Source organism: Mustela erminea, chromosome 17 (assembly GCF_009829155.1).
Source record: "Mustela erminea isolate mMusErm1 chromosome 17, mMusErm1.Pri, whole genome shotgun sequence".
NCBI lineage: Eukaryota > Metazoa > Chordata > Mammalia > Carnivora > Mustelidae > Mustela > Mustela erminea.
Window position 1 is genome coordinate 37,699,676 of NC_045630.1, and position 16,655 is coordinate 37,716,330.

At 38.9% G+C, this 16,655-nt stretch overlaps 1 protein-coding gene across 1 annotated transcript in view; it reads left to right on the forward strand.

Annotated features, from left to right (window-relative positions):
* Nucleotides 1-91: 91 nt before the first annotated feature.
* The window catches only part of C17H1orf116 (chromosome 17 C1orf116 homolog), a 32,512-nt gene continuing 15,948 nt past the window's right edge, over nucleotides 92-16,655 (forward strand). The window contains exons 1-2 of the mRNA XM_032316982.1: nucleotides 92-232; nucleotides 589-748. Of these exons, the coding sequence (XP_032172873.1) occupies nucleotides 195-232; nucleotides 589-748 (198 nt within the window). The 5' untranslated portion in view covers nucleotides 92-194. The remainder of the gene's footprint in view (nucleotides 233-588; nucleotides 749-16,655) is intronic.

The following is a 16,655-nucleotide window of genomic DNA, read 5'->3' on the forward strand; positions in this document are numbered from 1 at the left end:
CGAGTGTCTGGTTGTTTGGGCAGGTCTTTTGACTCACTGGCCATTCCTGGGATTCGTTTGCGTTCTGAACGATGACTCTATTTTTGCCGTGTAATTTGGAAGCCCCAATTTAATAACTTCCGACCTAACGCAAGGTTACATTCCGATGTATCAGATTCAGGACTCCTTCCTCCGCCCTCTTTCCTTGAGCATATATGCTGCCAACGCACAAGGCACCGCACTTACTCTACAGGTAGCAAAGCCACTGGTACTTTAGGAATACGGATAAATCTTCATCCTTTGGCTCCCTAGGGTTGGCCGCAGTGAGTTAGTTGTCACTTTAAGAGAGTTCGCGCTCCTTAAAGCCCTAAAGCTTACGCTACCGGAAAGTATCGCGAGATCTGTGGCCACCAGCGATTTCTCGCGATGTTTGGCCCGGCAAAGGGTGGCCATTTTGGAGTCCATCCGGCGGCAGGGTGCCCCGGCGGCGTTGGCCGACCTGCTGCCGGGACCAAAGCTGGCCCCACGGTTGTGGGGCCTTTGGGCAGCTGGACCGACACGATGTGGCGGCTCCGCTGCAAGGCCAAGGATGGCACCCATGTTTTGCAGGGGTTGTCTAGCCGGACCCGAGTGCGGGAACTCCAGAGTCAAATTGCCGCCATCACCGGGATCGCCCCCGGCTGTCAGCGAATCCTCGTCGGATACCCGCCCGAATGCCTGGACCTCAGCAACGAGGATACCATTCTTGGGGATTTGCCCATCCAGTCAGGTAAGGGAATTGAGCCCGGGGCCAGGGAAAGCCCTGGGAGGACGAAGAGGAACGTGGGGGAGAACAGAGAACTGGTCTGTGGGTCATTTGGTGGGTTTGAGAACAGGGCTAAAGATAGGTTAAATAACGGAGAACTCTGACGGAGGCCGGGCAAGTGGCTAGCAAGTCCTCGACTTTATATATGATGGGAAGAGAGAGCGAGGACCCAACCTATATGAGAAGCCCAAAGCCTCGGAGCCCCCCTTTCTTCAGTCTATCTTGAAAACGTCCCATTCATTTTGCTTTTCATTCTGCATCCACAAAAGTAAAAAAAAAAGAAAAAAAAAAGAAAAAAAGAAAAAAGAAAAAGAAAAATGAGATCTATCTTCTGTGTCCTGGTGGCTCTTTCCCCCATAGCCTGGAAGAAGATAGCAGGCTGAAGTGTTCAGGACACTTTTCTTTTTTTGCTTCCCCGGTTGTTTTTTTGCAATCACCTTCACGTATACTTCGATAAACAGGTATACTCATTTTAGAGTATGGTTTTACTGATCCACTGGAGGCCCTTTCAGATTCTGAACAGTAGCAGTTATTTCTGTGCAGTATTAAAACTTGAATAGCAATATTGATCATTAAACACTTTCTGCTGTTGTGTCAAAGATCCTGTAAACACTAAACAAGGTGGCTATGGTTAAGTTTCAGAAGAACGAGAACCCCCTAGTGGTCTAGTCTAGGGTAAACACTTTTTGGAAGATTGTGCTTTCAGAATGCAGAGAGGAAGCATTAAGGAAATTCTTGAAATGCATCTTTTTAAGTAAGCATAAAGGTGGGCTCCTTCACTGAATTGGAATGCAGCCAAAGATGTTTTTCTTCTTCGTTCTGTTTTCATCTTTATGGAGAAGGAGTGAACAAGAAGTGTTACTGGTTGCCTGTTTGCCTGTTCATATTCTCCTTAGTAACCCAGTTTATACTTCAGCTCCTTCTGTTTGTAACTTAAAGACTTGGCTAGTGAACAACCAGTTTCATCAGTAATTTCTCTGCAGTTCTGGATTTGTTTTATTTTTAACAGGCGATATGCTCATCGTTGAAGAAGACCAAACCAGGCCCAAAACATCACCTGCATTTACAAAACATGGTGCTCCTAGTTACGTCAGGGAAACTTTGCCTGTGCTTAGCAGAACTGTGGTCCCAGCAGACAACTCTTGCCTCTTTACCAGTGTATACTATGTTGTAGAAGGTGGAGTCTTGAATCCAGCTTGTGCCCCTGAGATGAGACGCCTCATAGCACAAATTGTAGCAAGTGATCCAGACTTCTATAGTGAGGCAATCCTGGGAAAAACAAATCAAGAGTACTGTGACTGGATCAAAAGAGATGATACTTGGGGAGGAGCTATTGAGATATCAATTTTGTCTAAATTTTATCAGTGTGAAATATGTGTAGTGGATACACAGACAGTAAGAATTGATCGTTTTGGGGAAGATGCAGGATATACCAAAAGGGTCCTGCTTATATATGATGGCATCCACTATGATCCACTTCAGCGTAACTTCCCTGACCCAGACACCCCACCTCTGACCATTTTCTCCTCTAATGATGATATTGTTCTTGTACAAGCACTGGAATTAGCAGATGAAGCTAGAAGAAAGAGACAATTTACTGATGTAAACCGCTTCACCCTGAGATGCATGGTATGTCAGAAGGGATTAACTGGACAAGCAGAAGCAAGGGACCATGCCAAGGAAACAGGCCATACCAACTTCGGAGAAGTGTGATCTATGCATGATGAGGATTGCCGCCAACTACCTCACAGATCCAGAAGGCTCTGGGTTTTCCAATAAGCTATTCGTAACCGTAAAGAACAAAAGGACACAATGCTTGAACCGTCTTTAACTTAAAACCACTAAGACACTGAAATTCTTTGTTAAGATTAAAATTAGTGTGCAAGTTTACAGATGTGTGTCTACAGTGGTGATACATGCCCTTTCTCTACTTGGGTCACAGAATAGGTGGTTCTTGCTACCTACTGACACTAACCTGAAGATCGTAATTTTAGTACTGTAAACTAGCACCCAGCAGCATTAACCTGTAGAAGAAAATAACTTCATATTTTGAGGAACGCGGAAGGCCTCACTAGAGGCCACTGGACATAAACCATGATGTCTCCATAATTGAGTCCTTTTAAAAACTCTGATTGAGTTAATAGTTTCTAAATTATGAATTGATTCCTCGAATGAAGATACTCAGAATTGTCAAAACCGATTTTATATTACAATTTGGTAGACTTTATAAGTATGTACTTAACCATTTATAAGTACATTACAAGCAATTTTTACAGGGATGAGTGTGTTCCTTGAGAATGTTACCTAAGGAACTGATAGTGCCCAATTTAGGATTTCTAGTGTATAAAATTAGAATGTATGAGGGAAAAGGTGCCTGAGCAGCTTACTAAAGCTTTAAAAGACCGTTGGCCTCATGTTTTAACGCAACTCATTTATTGATGTTTGTCTTGTTAGATAAAACATTTAAATTAAGCAGGGTATTTATTTTTTAATGCAAGTTTCTTAAAATCGAGTGCTTGATTTTTGTTTTTTTACATAAAGATTTGTCTGGGGGGATTAACTTTCCTCAGCTTTTTTCTCAACTCCTAAAAAACAGCCTTCGTCTAGAGTGATAATGCTGTGCTTTGATTTGGTTTTTGTGAGATCTTTTGCTCAACTAAACAGTATTTTTTTCCATGCTAGCCTTATCTGGCCACTAATGCTCTTTTGAATAATTTCACATTTCTGACAATTAGCACTTTGCTTATCTACAGTCTTTTACTTTGGCTTTTGAACAGTTTTAAAGTAGTTTGGATAATAACATTGAATTTATTTCCCTCCCAAAATACGACAGTTTTTAAATCCTTGCCTTATTCAGCTTTTTTGGAATTCAGCTTCTTCCTAATATTAGATGTGTAGTCGTTTGCTTGGTGGGCTAAACTGCAAGGCACACCCTCTAAAATTAGCTTCACTATGAGATCTTCCAGATAAAAGTTTTCTACCTCTTTTCTTAATTCTTCCGAAGATCAGGGATGCTAAATTATAATTTGTTATGTATTATCTCACAAAATGTGAAGAGGCTTGTTGTTGTGAAGTTTCGTTATCTTGGTCTCATTTTTTGATGAAGTATCTCACTTTCAAAACCAATGGTATACTTTAAAGCACTTCTTTTCTCTTTCAGCATATCTTCTTGCAAATGTTTTAAAATTGAGATTTACTTTTAGCACTTTCCCTTGGCGGAGGTGGTCGTATAAAATTAAGGAGCCTGTAAACAATTTAGTGGAAAATTCTTTTAAGGAAGAATTCATGAAGTATGCTTGAAATCATTGGGTGACATTTCTTAAGTACCTATTTTGTGAATAGCTGCTTTAGGCATTATAAGTTATGATCAGTGTAACTTAAAGGTTTAATTTTCTATTTTTACTGAGCCTTAAAAAATAGCACTTGTAAGCTTGCGATACTTAATATTTGGCAATCATAATATGTACAAATGAATATGTTTGAAGATCTCTTTGTACCTGGCTGTCATTTTGGTCTAAAGATTTTTGTATCTCTTATTTCCCCCAGAAAATAATTACCTTTAAAACTAGAAGTTAAGAATATATCACTGGGTAACATGCATCAAATTGAGCTTTACATGTCATTATTCATGAAGCTTGCCTTCCTGTCTTAGGTACTTAAGGAGCCAAACTTGACATTTGCTTACTGCAATTTTAGAAAAGTTTATTCATGCAACAAATATTTATTGAGTAATTTATAATGTACCAAGCATGTATTGATATGTTTTCCAACATAAATTTCTGTCACTTTAAAATTGAGTATATTTTATCTACATTGGATTAATTTAACAAATAGAAATAGAACCTGAGATCACCTGGGTGGCTCAGTTGGTTGGGTGACTGCCTTCGGCTCAGGTCATGATCCTGGAGTCCTAGGATTGAGTCCCACATCAGGCTTCCTGCTAGGTGGGAAGTCCGCTGCTCCCTCTGACCTCTCCCTCTCATTCTCATTCTTTCTCTCTCTCAAATAAATAAATAAAATCTTTAAAAAAAAAAAAAAAGAAAAGAAAAGAAATAGAACCTGATATTTTATCAAATTAAGCCCCTTCATTTTAAGTGTTTTTGTTTCCATATTTAAGCTTATACTTCCATATCAAGTGTCAAGTATTTATTCCAGGGATCTTACTCTATTTTACCTGTTACCTGGGTTGTCCATTCACCAACTGGACACCGAAAACTCAGTCAAATGGCTCTCAATAATGAGTTATAAATTAATCTGTTGCTGAAATTCAGCACTAGACTTGAATGTTCTGATCATGGAAAATCCAAGATGATGCATTATTTGCAGACAATTTGGTTTAGTTATTGAGGATTCAAAACCTAAACTTGGGCTCTTTCTAAACTCAAGCTTGTAAACCTCACAGAATCTAAGGATTTTTTTTTTTTTTTACTGCACTTAGTATAGTCTTGAGATTATTTTATTAATGTATATAAATTCTAATCTTCAGAATTTTGAAAACCTATGGATTTAGTACTTGCAACAGGATCAAAAGAAACTTTTTCTTTAAATTTGCACTTGAGCAGAATGAAAACCTTCTTCTATTTATTCCATTTTTGAGTGCCATGCAAGAATTTTTTAATTCAAATGAGGATAGTTTGCCTTAGTGGCTGAATGAATGAGAATTGCGCTTTCCTGTCCCCTACTCCTCTTTTCTTTTTTCCCTTACTCTTCTCTGGACTTAGAGATTTGGTGTAGGGCGGTAAAGACACACTTCTAGGTAGAATATTTTCAGAGATTAAAATTACTATCCCTGGGAATTTTGTGATGTGATAGCCATATAAGGACATCAGTGTGGTACATCTTTTGTTCATCATTCCTAGTTGGTTTCTTAATTATTTCCAATGAAATATGATTAATAATATTTCCTTGAAAAATGAGCGTAGTCAAGGGGTACCCCTTGAAAGTTTGGCTGCTGGTCAGCTTGACCCTGTTGGCAAAAACTAATATAATCATGTCAGTTGATTAATCCATGAAGTTGAAGCCCAGCAAAGTCATCATCAGGAATGCATTTCTGTGTTATCTCTCTATAAATTCCCCTAAGTGCCCACACCTAACTTGCTTATCTAGCATATGCTTTCTATGCTGTGTAGGCTTTAAAACATGGATGTTGCAAGTTGCCCTAGCTAAACATGGTTTTCTGTGTCTTTTTTGAGAAAGTTAGAATGAGGAATAAGTAAAATTAGAGTAATTGATTTCTTTATGGATCAGGTGGCCTTCTTAAACTTTCATATTAAGATTTATGTTCTGTCATGTGTTGAGACACGTTTGTTATTATTTGCAGCACTTTAAAAAAATACAAAGTAAAAGTTTACATGTTCGCCCTCTCCAGGGATCTTGCTCAAGGCATTAAAATATAATTCTTGAGCTGCTAACAATCAGCTCTTCTTAGTCAACAATTGCCATCAATGTGTATTGTATCCAGTGGTACAACATTCTGGTTTTTGATAACCGTGGAACTTGGTTTCAGTAACTTAGGAGCATGCTCTGTGCCCTAGCATTCAAAGAGTTACCTGTTTGTATAATGTGATTATTCTTTCTCATTTTACAGTGCAGTATTCAAATTTGTCCTTGTAGCAAAAAGATGACTATACGAACTTGGAAAAGATTAGATTCTTAAAACTCTTCATTTGTTTCTAAGCAAACTTACTTTAAGAGAGCTGATTTTTTAGCCTTAAAAGTGTCATTTTTAAGTCTAAAGTGAAACACTTGATTTGAATAAGCTAGTTCATTAAAGATGTTTTCTTACTAAGAGTTATAATATTTTGGCACATTTAACTCAATTTAGACTATAAACCTTGCCTGATTGTGGGGAAGGGTTTTATTTGTTTCTTTTCCAAAAATTAGCTGGCATTTTGTTTACAATGCTTTGAATATTTGACTTTGAAGAAATTGTTGTATTGATACTGAGTTGTGGGGTGCTGATTTAGGTCTTGGTCCGTGTGAATTTAAAGGAGACTGCTATTTTAGATTAAAGAGAAAGGGGGATGAAGTACCACTTAAACAGAAGAGGTCCTTAAATGGATACATTCCTTAGTCATGAACATGCTTTGAAAAACTTTCAAGCAGTGCATTGTGTCTTCCTAACCCTTCTCACCCATTTCTTGGCATAGAATGTAGCAGGGCCATAACTGAGAAGCTTGTCATTTATATATAAAAACCATGAATAGAAGCATTTTGCTATGATATCTTTTTATACTTTCAGAAATAGCCACATCTAGTTGCTTAGGGATATAATATGATATGAAGATATGATATGGTTAAGTTGTAGGTAACAAGTTAACCTAAGGAAGGTATAGAATTTCTACTAAGATTACATGAGCCTGCTCTTAGACCTGGTATAGGATATGCAATAAGTTGTAGCCTATAAGTAACTTAAAGGACCAGGGCACCTAATTCTTGTCAGGTTTCTAGTTCATCGTGGTGCCATTCATGACTCCAGCTGTTTACAGGAAAAACAATTTCCTTAGCAAAGAGTAATGTTTTCCCTTTAAAGAAGTATTGAATTCAGCTTAAAATGCAAAATAAATACATATAAGTTTGTCAAAAGGGATAGAGAATAACAGTAGTCCTCTATTTCCTATATTGATGGAGGGGAGGCGAAGGAGGTGGAGAGTCCTGAAGCAAAAAGGAAACCACGGATTGTCAAATTCAGAGCTTAGCACATGACTTGAAAAAGTAGTAGGTAAGGGCAAAACAGAAGTTCTGTTTCTTGGCATATGTTTCTTCATTGAGATAGACAGTGTTGTCTTGTTTAAAAATTGTTCTTTTGTCTATTTGCCAGCATTTTTTCAAAGTTCATGCACTGCTGCTACCTGGGAGATGTCTTACTTCATTTTGTACGACTCATGTGATTTTGCCATTGTCATTAAGATGAATTGATTTTATTTATGAGGTCTATGATTTTAAATACCTGATGCTGTATGAAGTGACTTGTTTTGAAGGAATAAATGAAGTGAAAATATTGTTGTCTGAGCATATTTTGGGGTGAGGACAAAGGACCAGTGGACGGCCGCCACACTCAAGTTACATTTTTATTACCAAAAGCTAATGGGCCACTGATTTGACTAGAGTACCAACATCTGCCAAATCTCACTCTGTAGGTGGAATCTTAATGGCTTTGACAGAACAAACTAAAATGTTTCTTCTTTTTGACACTGGAGGACATTTGAAATTTTCCTTCCTTGACCACACATTTTCTGGTATGCATCCAGCTCCCAAAAGACATAAAGTCAGTGTCTTGCTGAGTAATTGTGGGAAGGCCAAATGGTGCCTTTCATTTATAATAGACTAAGATCTATGTGAACTTAGATCTCTTCGGATACTGCAACATCTCTGTGGAAAAACTTCTCTAATCTTATTTGAAACAACACTGGAGTTACTGGAAACAACACTCAAGTTCCTGGAATTGACTTAATGGAGTTTAAGACTCTAACTTGAACTACTTACCCTTTCCTTATAACTGAAGCTTTAAAAATCTGGAAGTGGAACCACGATGTAGTCTAATCTTTGTGCACCAGGACAAAATCCATTTGGGGGTAAGGGGTGGTCAGCATAAATCCAACCTAAGAATAAGTCAACCAAACCTCATTAAAAAGGTCTGTAAGGAATCTCAGGGACTGTGGGATGGCCATAAAGCAATGCTTCTTAAAGTGTGCTCATCGTATTACCTGGGAACTTGTTAGAAAAGCAAATCCTCCGAAATCAGAAATGAGGCCAACAATCTGTTCAGATTCTGATGCATGATAAAGTTTGAGAACCACCACTATAACCACAGTTGTTTAAATGAGTCCATATCAACTTCCAGAGACCTTTGATGACTTAGGTCAGTCCTACATCCTCACGCAATCCCTTTCCATCCACTACTTAAAGACATTTATTAAATTTGCAGATAATGTAAATCCAGAAGGGGAGTGCCTGGGTGGCTCAGTCGGTTAACCATCTGCCTTTGGCTCAGGTCATGATCTCAGGGTCCTGGGATCGAGTCACACATGGGCTCTCGGCTCAACAGGAAGTCTGCTTCTCCCTCTGCCTGTCGCTCCCTGTGCTTGTGTGCTCGCGCACACGCTTGCTCTCTCTCATAAATAAATAAGTAAAATCATAAAATGTGTGTGTGTATATATATCTGTCTATCTCCAGAAGAGACTGATACTGATAGTATAATGAATGACAATTCAAAACTCTCAACAGGCTGAAAAAGCCCAGGATTGAATAATCACAAATGTGAAACCCTGCCCTGAAGTTCTAAAACAGTCTATTATATGAGTCCAGCACAGGTAAAACTACTCTGTCGTTGATGTGGTGAAGAAATAGCAATGATATTTTAACCTGAAGTCTATCCCAACAGGGTGACGTGACTTGGGCTGCAGAAACAGTTGCCTTTTAATAGTTAAGAGATCTAGAGGAAAGGGAAGCAGTAGTGTTAATGTGTACTGCTTTAGTCACATTGCATTAGGGGTTTGGACGGGGAGGATTTCACATGTAAAACATCATGAAAAGCTAAAGTTTGAGAACTCGTGAGAGCTGAAGGAACTGGAGAAGAGAATAGAGATCTCAGGTTGATTGGACAACTTCACATTCTGGGAAGCACTGGGTGAAAGTGAAGTAGATTTATGCTCTTAGGCTCTAGAAGAAAGAACTCAGACCAATAAGGGGGGAATATTGGAAAATAAAGCTTACCATGGAAACCTAATACAAACAGAAGGGGACGCTTTAACACCGCAGCTCGAGTGCTGTGATAGAGCCTCCTGCCTTGTGAGAAACAGAGCTAGAGGTCATTTAGTCCCTGACATCTTGAAAATTCTGTTTCAAGGGCTAGTTGTGAAATAAATAGATACTTACACAAGGAACTTCTTCCCTAGGGGAAAAACAAATTTTCTCTGTTTTGTGTTTTCCTCTGTATTATCCCATTAGTATTGAAAATGGAATGACTTGGGTTCTGATTTAGTAACCCAGCAGAGGCTGCAGAGCAGGCCTTAGATGTGTGGCAGAAGTCTATACTATGCTTATCTTATGATATCGCTAAGCCTAAAGTGAGAGGTTCAAGAATAGAAAGATAAGCATCCCAAATACTTTTTCTATTTAAAAAAAAATTTGTTCTAACGCGGATTGCCTTTGTCTCTATTGTGTTTATAGACAATTTTGACTGAATCTGATGGAATCAAGTGCCATACAGTAACATACTTCCCTAAGCTCACTAAAGTTACGATTTTCCTATGTGTGAGTTTAAAAAAAAGTCAAGAATTCGTGAGCAACAAGCCATGAACAAATCCTTTCTCTGCTTTTGTGACCGCCTCTTTCTTAACTGTTGCTCTGCCTTTCTGTCCTCTAAAATTCCTTCTGCACACCAAGAAGAGTTTTCTGATCTTCTTGATGGCATTTCTCTGTATTACATCGATGGGCTTCATTAGTGAATCTTAAGACAGAGCAGGTATCACAGTGACTCGGCCATGTTCTAAAAATTGAATAATTGCAGTGGCTTGAAAGCTATGAATTTCAAGTTTGAAGCTTACTCGGTTCAAAGTCAACACTGAAGTTAAATACGAAGTATGGAAAAAATTTTTCCTGATAATCCCTTAATTGGCTCATAAAGTAGAGTATATAGACATCAGCACAACTCTAAGTCCGACGCAGCTAGTGTTCAAAGTGTTCATGCTCACTCCTCCAGGGCAGCTCTTTGAATTCCCAACCTACAGTAAGGGTGGTCCACTAGGTCCCATCCGTTGGTGGATCCCGGAATCCCATCCCTGATCCCCTGCTTATGTGAAACTGTCAGAAGCACCCCTCAGGATCTCGGCCACACATCTGGCAGAGAGAAGTATCTCCAGGGGAAAAGTTGTCCCAAATGTTGGGGGCCCCACATTTGTCTTCTTTTGTCACCCTATTCCATGCCTGGCAATTCTTCAAATTCACTATAATTTTAGATCCACACTGCTTCAGCAAGGGAAGTTTGTTTGAATTACCTTGTCCAATGTTACAGGATCTGGAAGTCCTCAGCAACACCTTTCCCATGATAATCAAGAAACAGCTGCCATAAAATCTATATTTAAAAAAAGGAGAAAGAGGAGAAGAAATAATTTTGAAAATATCAGGTATGAAACAAATGATGTAATAATAAAATTTTTCTATCATCAATGGTGGGGGGATGTAGCAAGAATTTGTCATTGTTTATTTTTAAAAGTCCAGAAGGAAGAAGCACCTTTTCAAGTAACCGTGAGTATTTCTAGCACATTCATTTCAGTTCTGTTGGATATTTATACTGAATTAAGTAGAAAGTGTGTCCCTTGTGGAATAAGAATAGTTGTCTATAGCCATACCTCTACCTGTAACCATACCTATAACCATACCATACCTGTGCCTGATCTCATCGGGAGTAAGAATTTTTTAGAGTCCTTTATATAGGATATTTCACAAAATTACTCATCCTAATTGTCCATGGGACATTACATTAGAATTAGAATGAAGAATTAGAATTAGAATTAGAATTACATTAGAAATTAGAATTCCCAACTTCCTTCTACTATAACTTAAGTCTTCCCCATTGGAATTGATAAGTCTTTCTCTTGGGAATTTTTTTTTTTTTTTTTTTTAAAGATTTTATTTATTTATTTGACAGACAGAGATCACAAGTAGGCAGAGAGGCAGGCAGAGAGTGAGAGAGAGGAGGAAGCAGGCTCCCCGCGGAGCAGAGAGCCCGATGTGGGACTCGATCCCAGGACCCTGGGATCATGACCCGAGCCGAAGGCAGAGGCTTTAACCCACTGAGCCACCCAAGCGCCCCTCTCTTGGGAATTTTATTGCCTTGAATTACTTCTCTTGGAGCTTGACTAATATGTAGCAAACTAATCAAACCAAGGTTTTAAACCAGCAAAACCATGGAGCAGACTCTGAATTATATTGACCTTCTGCCAAAGTGACACTTGCCATTAGATCCATCCTTTAGGATCCAGCCTTATTTTTTTACTCTTAATGCATAACAATGAAGAATGGGAAAACCATCTTGGATTTGGCTAGAAGCAGCTAATGTCATAATTTATCTGTGATAAATTGTTAAGCAGTTTAATTTTAACAAGCCCTTATCGAGCTATTTCTTGTATGCTGTCAAATACCTTGGGATTTGACAAGGATAGTCACTCATTCACTAAGCATTTTTGAATGCTAAGTTTCAGGAACAGCCCTAGGTGCTGGGTATACCTGGGTTGGGGGAACACAAATAATGCCATAAAGAATTAGAAATACAGGTGTTAAGAGGAGAATAATGTGGGGGGGTTCTAATTAGGAGATTAATAATGTGGGGGGCGCCTGGGTGGCTCAGAGGTTTAAGCCTCTGCCTTTAGCTCTGGTCATGATCTCAGGGTCCTGGGATCAAGTCCCGTATTGGGCTCTTTGCTTGGCAGGGAGCCTGCTTCTTCCTCTCTCTCTGCCTGCCTCTCTGCCTACTTGTGATCTCTGTCTGTCAAATAAATGAATAAAATCTTAAAAAAAAAAAAAAGTGGTGAATCTGGGAAAGTCTTTTTGAGAAAGTGACTAAGTTGAAACCTGAAGCATGAATAGGAGTTAGTCATTTGAAGAGTGGTACAGCATTTGCAAACACTACACTGCAGGAGGAAATGAAACATTTTCCAGGCTGGTCTAGCCATTGGTGTGTCCCCAAATAGTCTATCCACAAGGGCAGGGATCAGTTCTCCCTTCTTGCCACTGTATTCTCAGACCTAACAAACTACTGGACACGTAGGGAATATTCATTACATATTTGGATGAACGAGCCTATGAATGAATTAAATCAATGTATAACTGAAGAATAAAGTTATCCTGGGGTGCCTGGGTGGCTCAGTTGTTTAAGTATCCAACTCCTGATTGGATATTTATCCAAGGTCATGATTTCTGGGTTGTGAGATCGAGCCCTGTGTCGGGCTCTATGCTGGACATGTAGTCAGCTTAAGATTCTCTCCCTCTGTCCTTCCACACCCCCAGGCTCACACATTCTCTCTCTCTCTCTCTAAAAAATAAAAAATTAAATAAAAATGAAAAATCAAGTTATCCTAAGAAAACTGGGAGGACATCATAGCACATTAAGTAAAGCATCCGATTTAGGTTTCTCCCAAGTTCTTTGAACTGCCCTCAGGAGAATGGATTGAAGGGGTCAAGAATGGAAGTGGAGCACCAGTTAGGAGGAGGCTGCTGCAGGAACCTATTTAAGTGATGGGATGGCAATAATTATAATAGTATTTGTTGAGTGCTTACAGTGTTATAAGCATGTTTCATGTATTACCTCATGCAATCTTCACAGTAACTCTCTAAGAGTTATTGGAAGGCATAAAACTGAAGGACAAAGAGATGGTGGGATGAAAAATAGCAACAAAATTTTGGAAGCTAGCTGGCAGTTGGATGAGTATTAAGTGACCTAGCACATTTGGAAAAGCTGATCCTAAGCCAGCAACCCTATTTTTTCCATGAAGTTCCCCCTCAAAAATTCAAGGATCGGTGGCATTACGACCCCTGAAAACAGAGGTGGGAAAAAAATCAGGAAGATGATTGAAGAGTACGGTTGAGAAGCAGTAAGACCTCTCAGATCTTGTCTTCCTCTCAGAGCAGCTAAGAGCTTGCTTGCTACATCCCCTTTCGGGGTAAATAGGGTCTCTGTGTTAAAGCTAAGGGGATGAAGTGACATTTTTATACACTAGATGCTGGGACCAAATAACATTCCTCTGCCAATAGGATCCAAGAATGCCAACTGCCAGAAGGATGCCCTACAGGAAGGCTTTTGGAAAACTCTCTGAGGAATCCAAACAGGCCATTGTGGGCATCAAAGATTTTCCAACCAAATGGTCCTATGAGATCGCTCTTAACAAAGTCTACAGTCAACCAGGCCCAGCTGTGCCTCAAAACTTAGCTTTTTGTTGACAAATTCTTAAATTGGGGTGAGTAGCCAAGAATTATCAGACATCGGAATATATTCTTTAATAAGAAACACAGAATCTGGGATGCCTAGGTGGCTCAGTTGGTTAAGAAACACAGAAGCCAAAACAAACAAGGAAAAAGTGACAGAGAAATTAGAAATTACGGAGGCAGGAAAACACTAACATTATGTTTACATATAGATTCTTAAAGTAATAAGATTTTGCATCAGTAAAACTGGAGAAAATGTAATAAAAATTCAGAGAAAAAAAACAATAATTCTTAGAAACTGAAAATACAGTAGAAATTGTAGATATTTTGAGAAATCTCTCAGTACCAAAACAGAGTTTGAGGTCCAGGAGGTTGTCCAATAACATCCAAATAATAGAAGTTCCTAAAGGAAGAACAAGAAAAAGAGAAAGAGAGAAAATGCATAGTAGGAATTCATCAAAGAAATAATTCAAGAAAATACTGAATGTCAATGAATTTCCAGACTGGATTTACTGAGTACCCAGAATATAGACTCCACTCCAAAGCATATCATTATGAAAACTCAGGATACTGAAAACAGAAAGCCTTAAACTTAGAATTACAGATGCTTTGGGCTTTGCAATAGCAGTACTGAAAGCTAGCAGATGTTACTTAAAATTATATACCCCGACAAGCTATCAATCAAATGTGTAGCTAGAATATTGATATTTCAGGGACCCCTGGATGGCTCAGTCATTAAGCGTCTGCCTTTGGCTTGGGTCATGATCCCAGGGTCCTGGGATAGTCTCTCATGGGGGGGGGGGGCGGGTCCCTGCTCAGCGGGGAGACTGCTTCTCCTTCTCCCATTCCCCCTGCTTCTGTTCCCTCTCTCACTGTCTCTCTCTGTGTCAAATAAATAAATAAAATCTTTAAAAAATAAATAAAATAAAAAATAAAATTAAATAATAAAATTAAATAAATAAAATCTTTTTAAAATTTTTTTAAAAAGACATGTATGATCTTATGCACTTTCTTGGGAAACTACTGGAAAATGTGTTTTAACAAAACTGAGAGCGCTAACTCAGGAAAGAGGAAGATATGAGATCCAGTTAGTCCAACAAAAGAGAGAGGTAAAAGGATTTTTCCCAGTAGGATGATGAAAGCAGATATGAAAATGACAGCCATGCAATGGTCTAGAGAAAAACCTATCCAGATGGAAGTAAATCGGAATGCTCTGGAAAATCTTTCTTCATGATGAAACTAATCGTATACTGTATTTGAACATATTGAGAGGAGACCTACACAGTGGGCAAGAATGGAAGGACAAAAAAGATAAATAGAAAAGGAAAAGTAAACATAGTATATCTCAAAGCCCATCTGTCAGTAGCATTTTTTTATGCGAAAAAACAGAATCAAATCAGACACTTTGACTTCAGAAACACTACACTTAAGTGTTGTATATTCAAATGCTGATGGGCATTATTATTTTTTAACTCTTTTTAAAAATATTTTATTTATTTGATACAGAGAGAAAGAGCACAAGCAGCAGGGAGGAGCAGAGGGAGAGGGAAAAACATACTCCCCACTGAGCAAGGAGCCAGAACAGGGCTCCATGGTCCCGGAACCCTGAGATCATGACCTGAGCCCAAAGGAGACACTTAACCGACTAAGCCATCTGAGCAGCTCCTGGTGGGCATTACTTTAGTAGAAAGGTCAGAAAGATGATGTAAGAGAGAAAAATAAAAGGATAGAGTTTGTGAGATGAGATCCAGAGCACACATGGATTTTACTGGAAAAACATTTTTTTTGTTGTACCAAAATAGAAGAAGAAAACAGGTGCAAAGGAGAGTGGGCTTGTAAATGTGATGGGAATGGGAAGGTACAGGGTAGTAGTATGTCAAAAGACAAGATTCAGAAAAAATAATAAGCAAAATTGTGGCTGTAGATGACTTGTCTACCAACACGATCTCCAAAAATGAAGTTTTTAGGGCAACTTTCTTAAGTAAAGCACCTCAGTTTCCAAAATGTTCGTCATCAGTTTGGGCATTAATATATAACTACTATAATACAATTGAGGAGTTACACCCAGAAATATCTGATGGTCTTCATGAATTCAAATGTTACATGGAGGAAAAAGAGGACAGTTATATCCTAGTGGGTTAAATTCAGAGATGTATATGCTGTGTTAGGAGATTATAGTGAAGCAGCACCTAACATTCCATTCCAAAAGAAGGTGGTACTTGAATTGAAACTTGAAAGAAGGATAAGACTAAGCCAGGAATTCATTCAAAGGAATGCGTACAAGCAGAGGGTACAGCATGTGCAAAGTCCCAGAAATATGAAAGCATGGTAGTTCCAGAAATATTAGACATGACTGTAATAAACAAGATGGCTGAATATGTGAGAGGAGAAACATGTAGGGCCTGCTCATGAAGGTCTTTCTCTGTCACATGGGGACTTTGAATTTAATCCTGAATGCTATGAAAATGTATCCAAGTATTGAGAGGATTAACAACTCAGATAATCTATAAATCCTCCTATAAAATGGAGGATGTGAAACAAGACATTCCTGTAATCTTGTCACATCTTCAATGGTCCACGATCCCACAACTAATGCAGTCCTGAAGCAGAATAGAGAGGAGGAAGAGCTGGAATGTTCTCACAGGAGATAGCAGAGGACTGCTACGAAGCACGGAGTCTGCGTAAGAATACGGTGATGCGATTAGCTGGCATGGGGAGAGAGAACATGTTTGGGGTGAGCGTGGGGTGACAAGATGAGCTCAGTTTCGAACATGTTAAGATTTGGCATTACTTGCAAAACTGTCTGATCCTAACAGATGATCTCAGGTCTCAAACTTTCATTAGCACTGGAAAGCAAAGGAATGCTGAATCCTGCAAATTTCCATGGTAGGTGGGCCAAAGAGACACTGATCTCAAAAAAGAAAGGAAAAAAATCTACTCTTAAGAA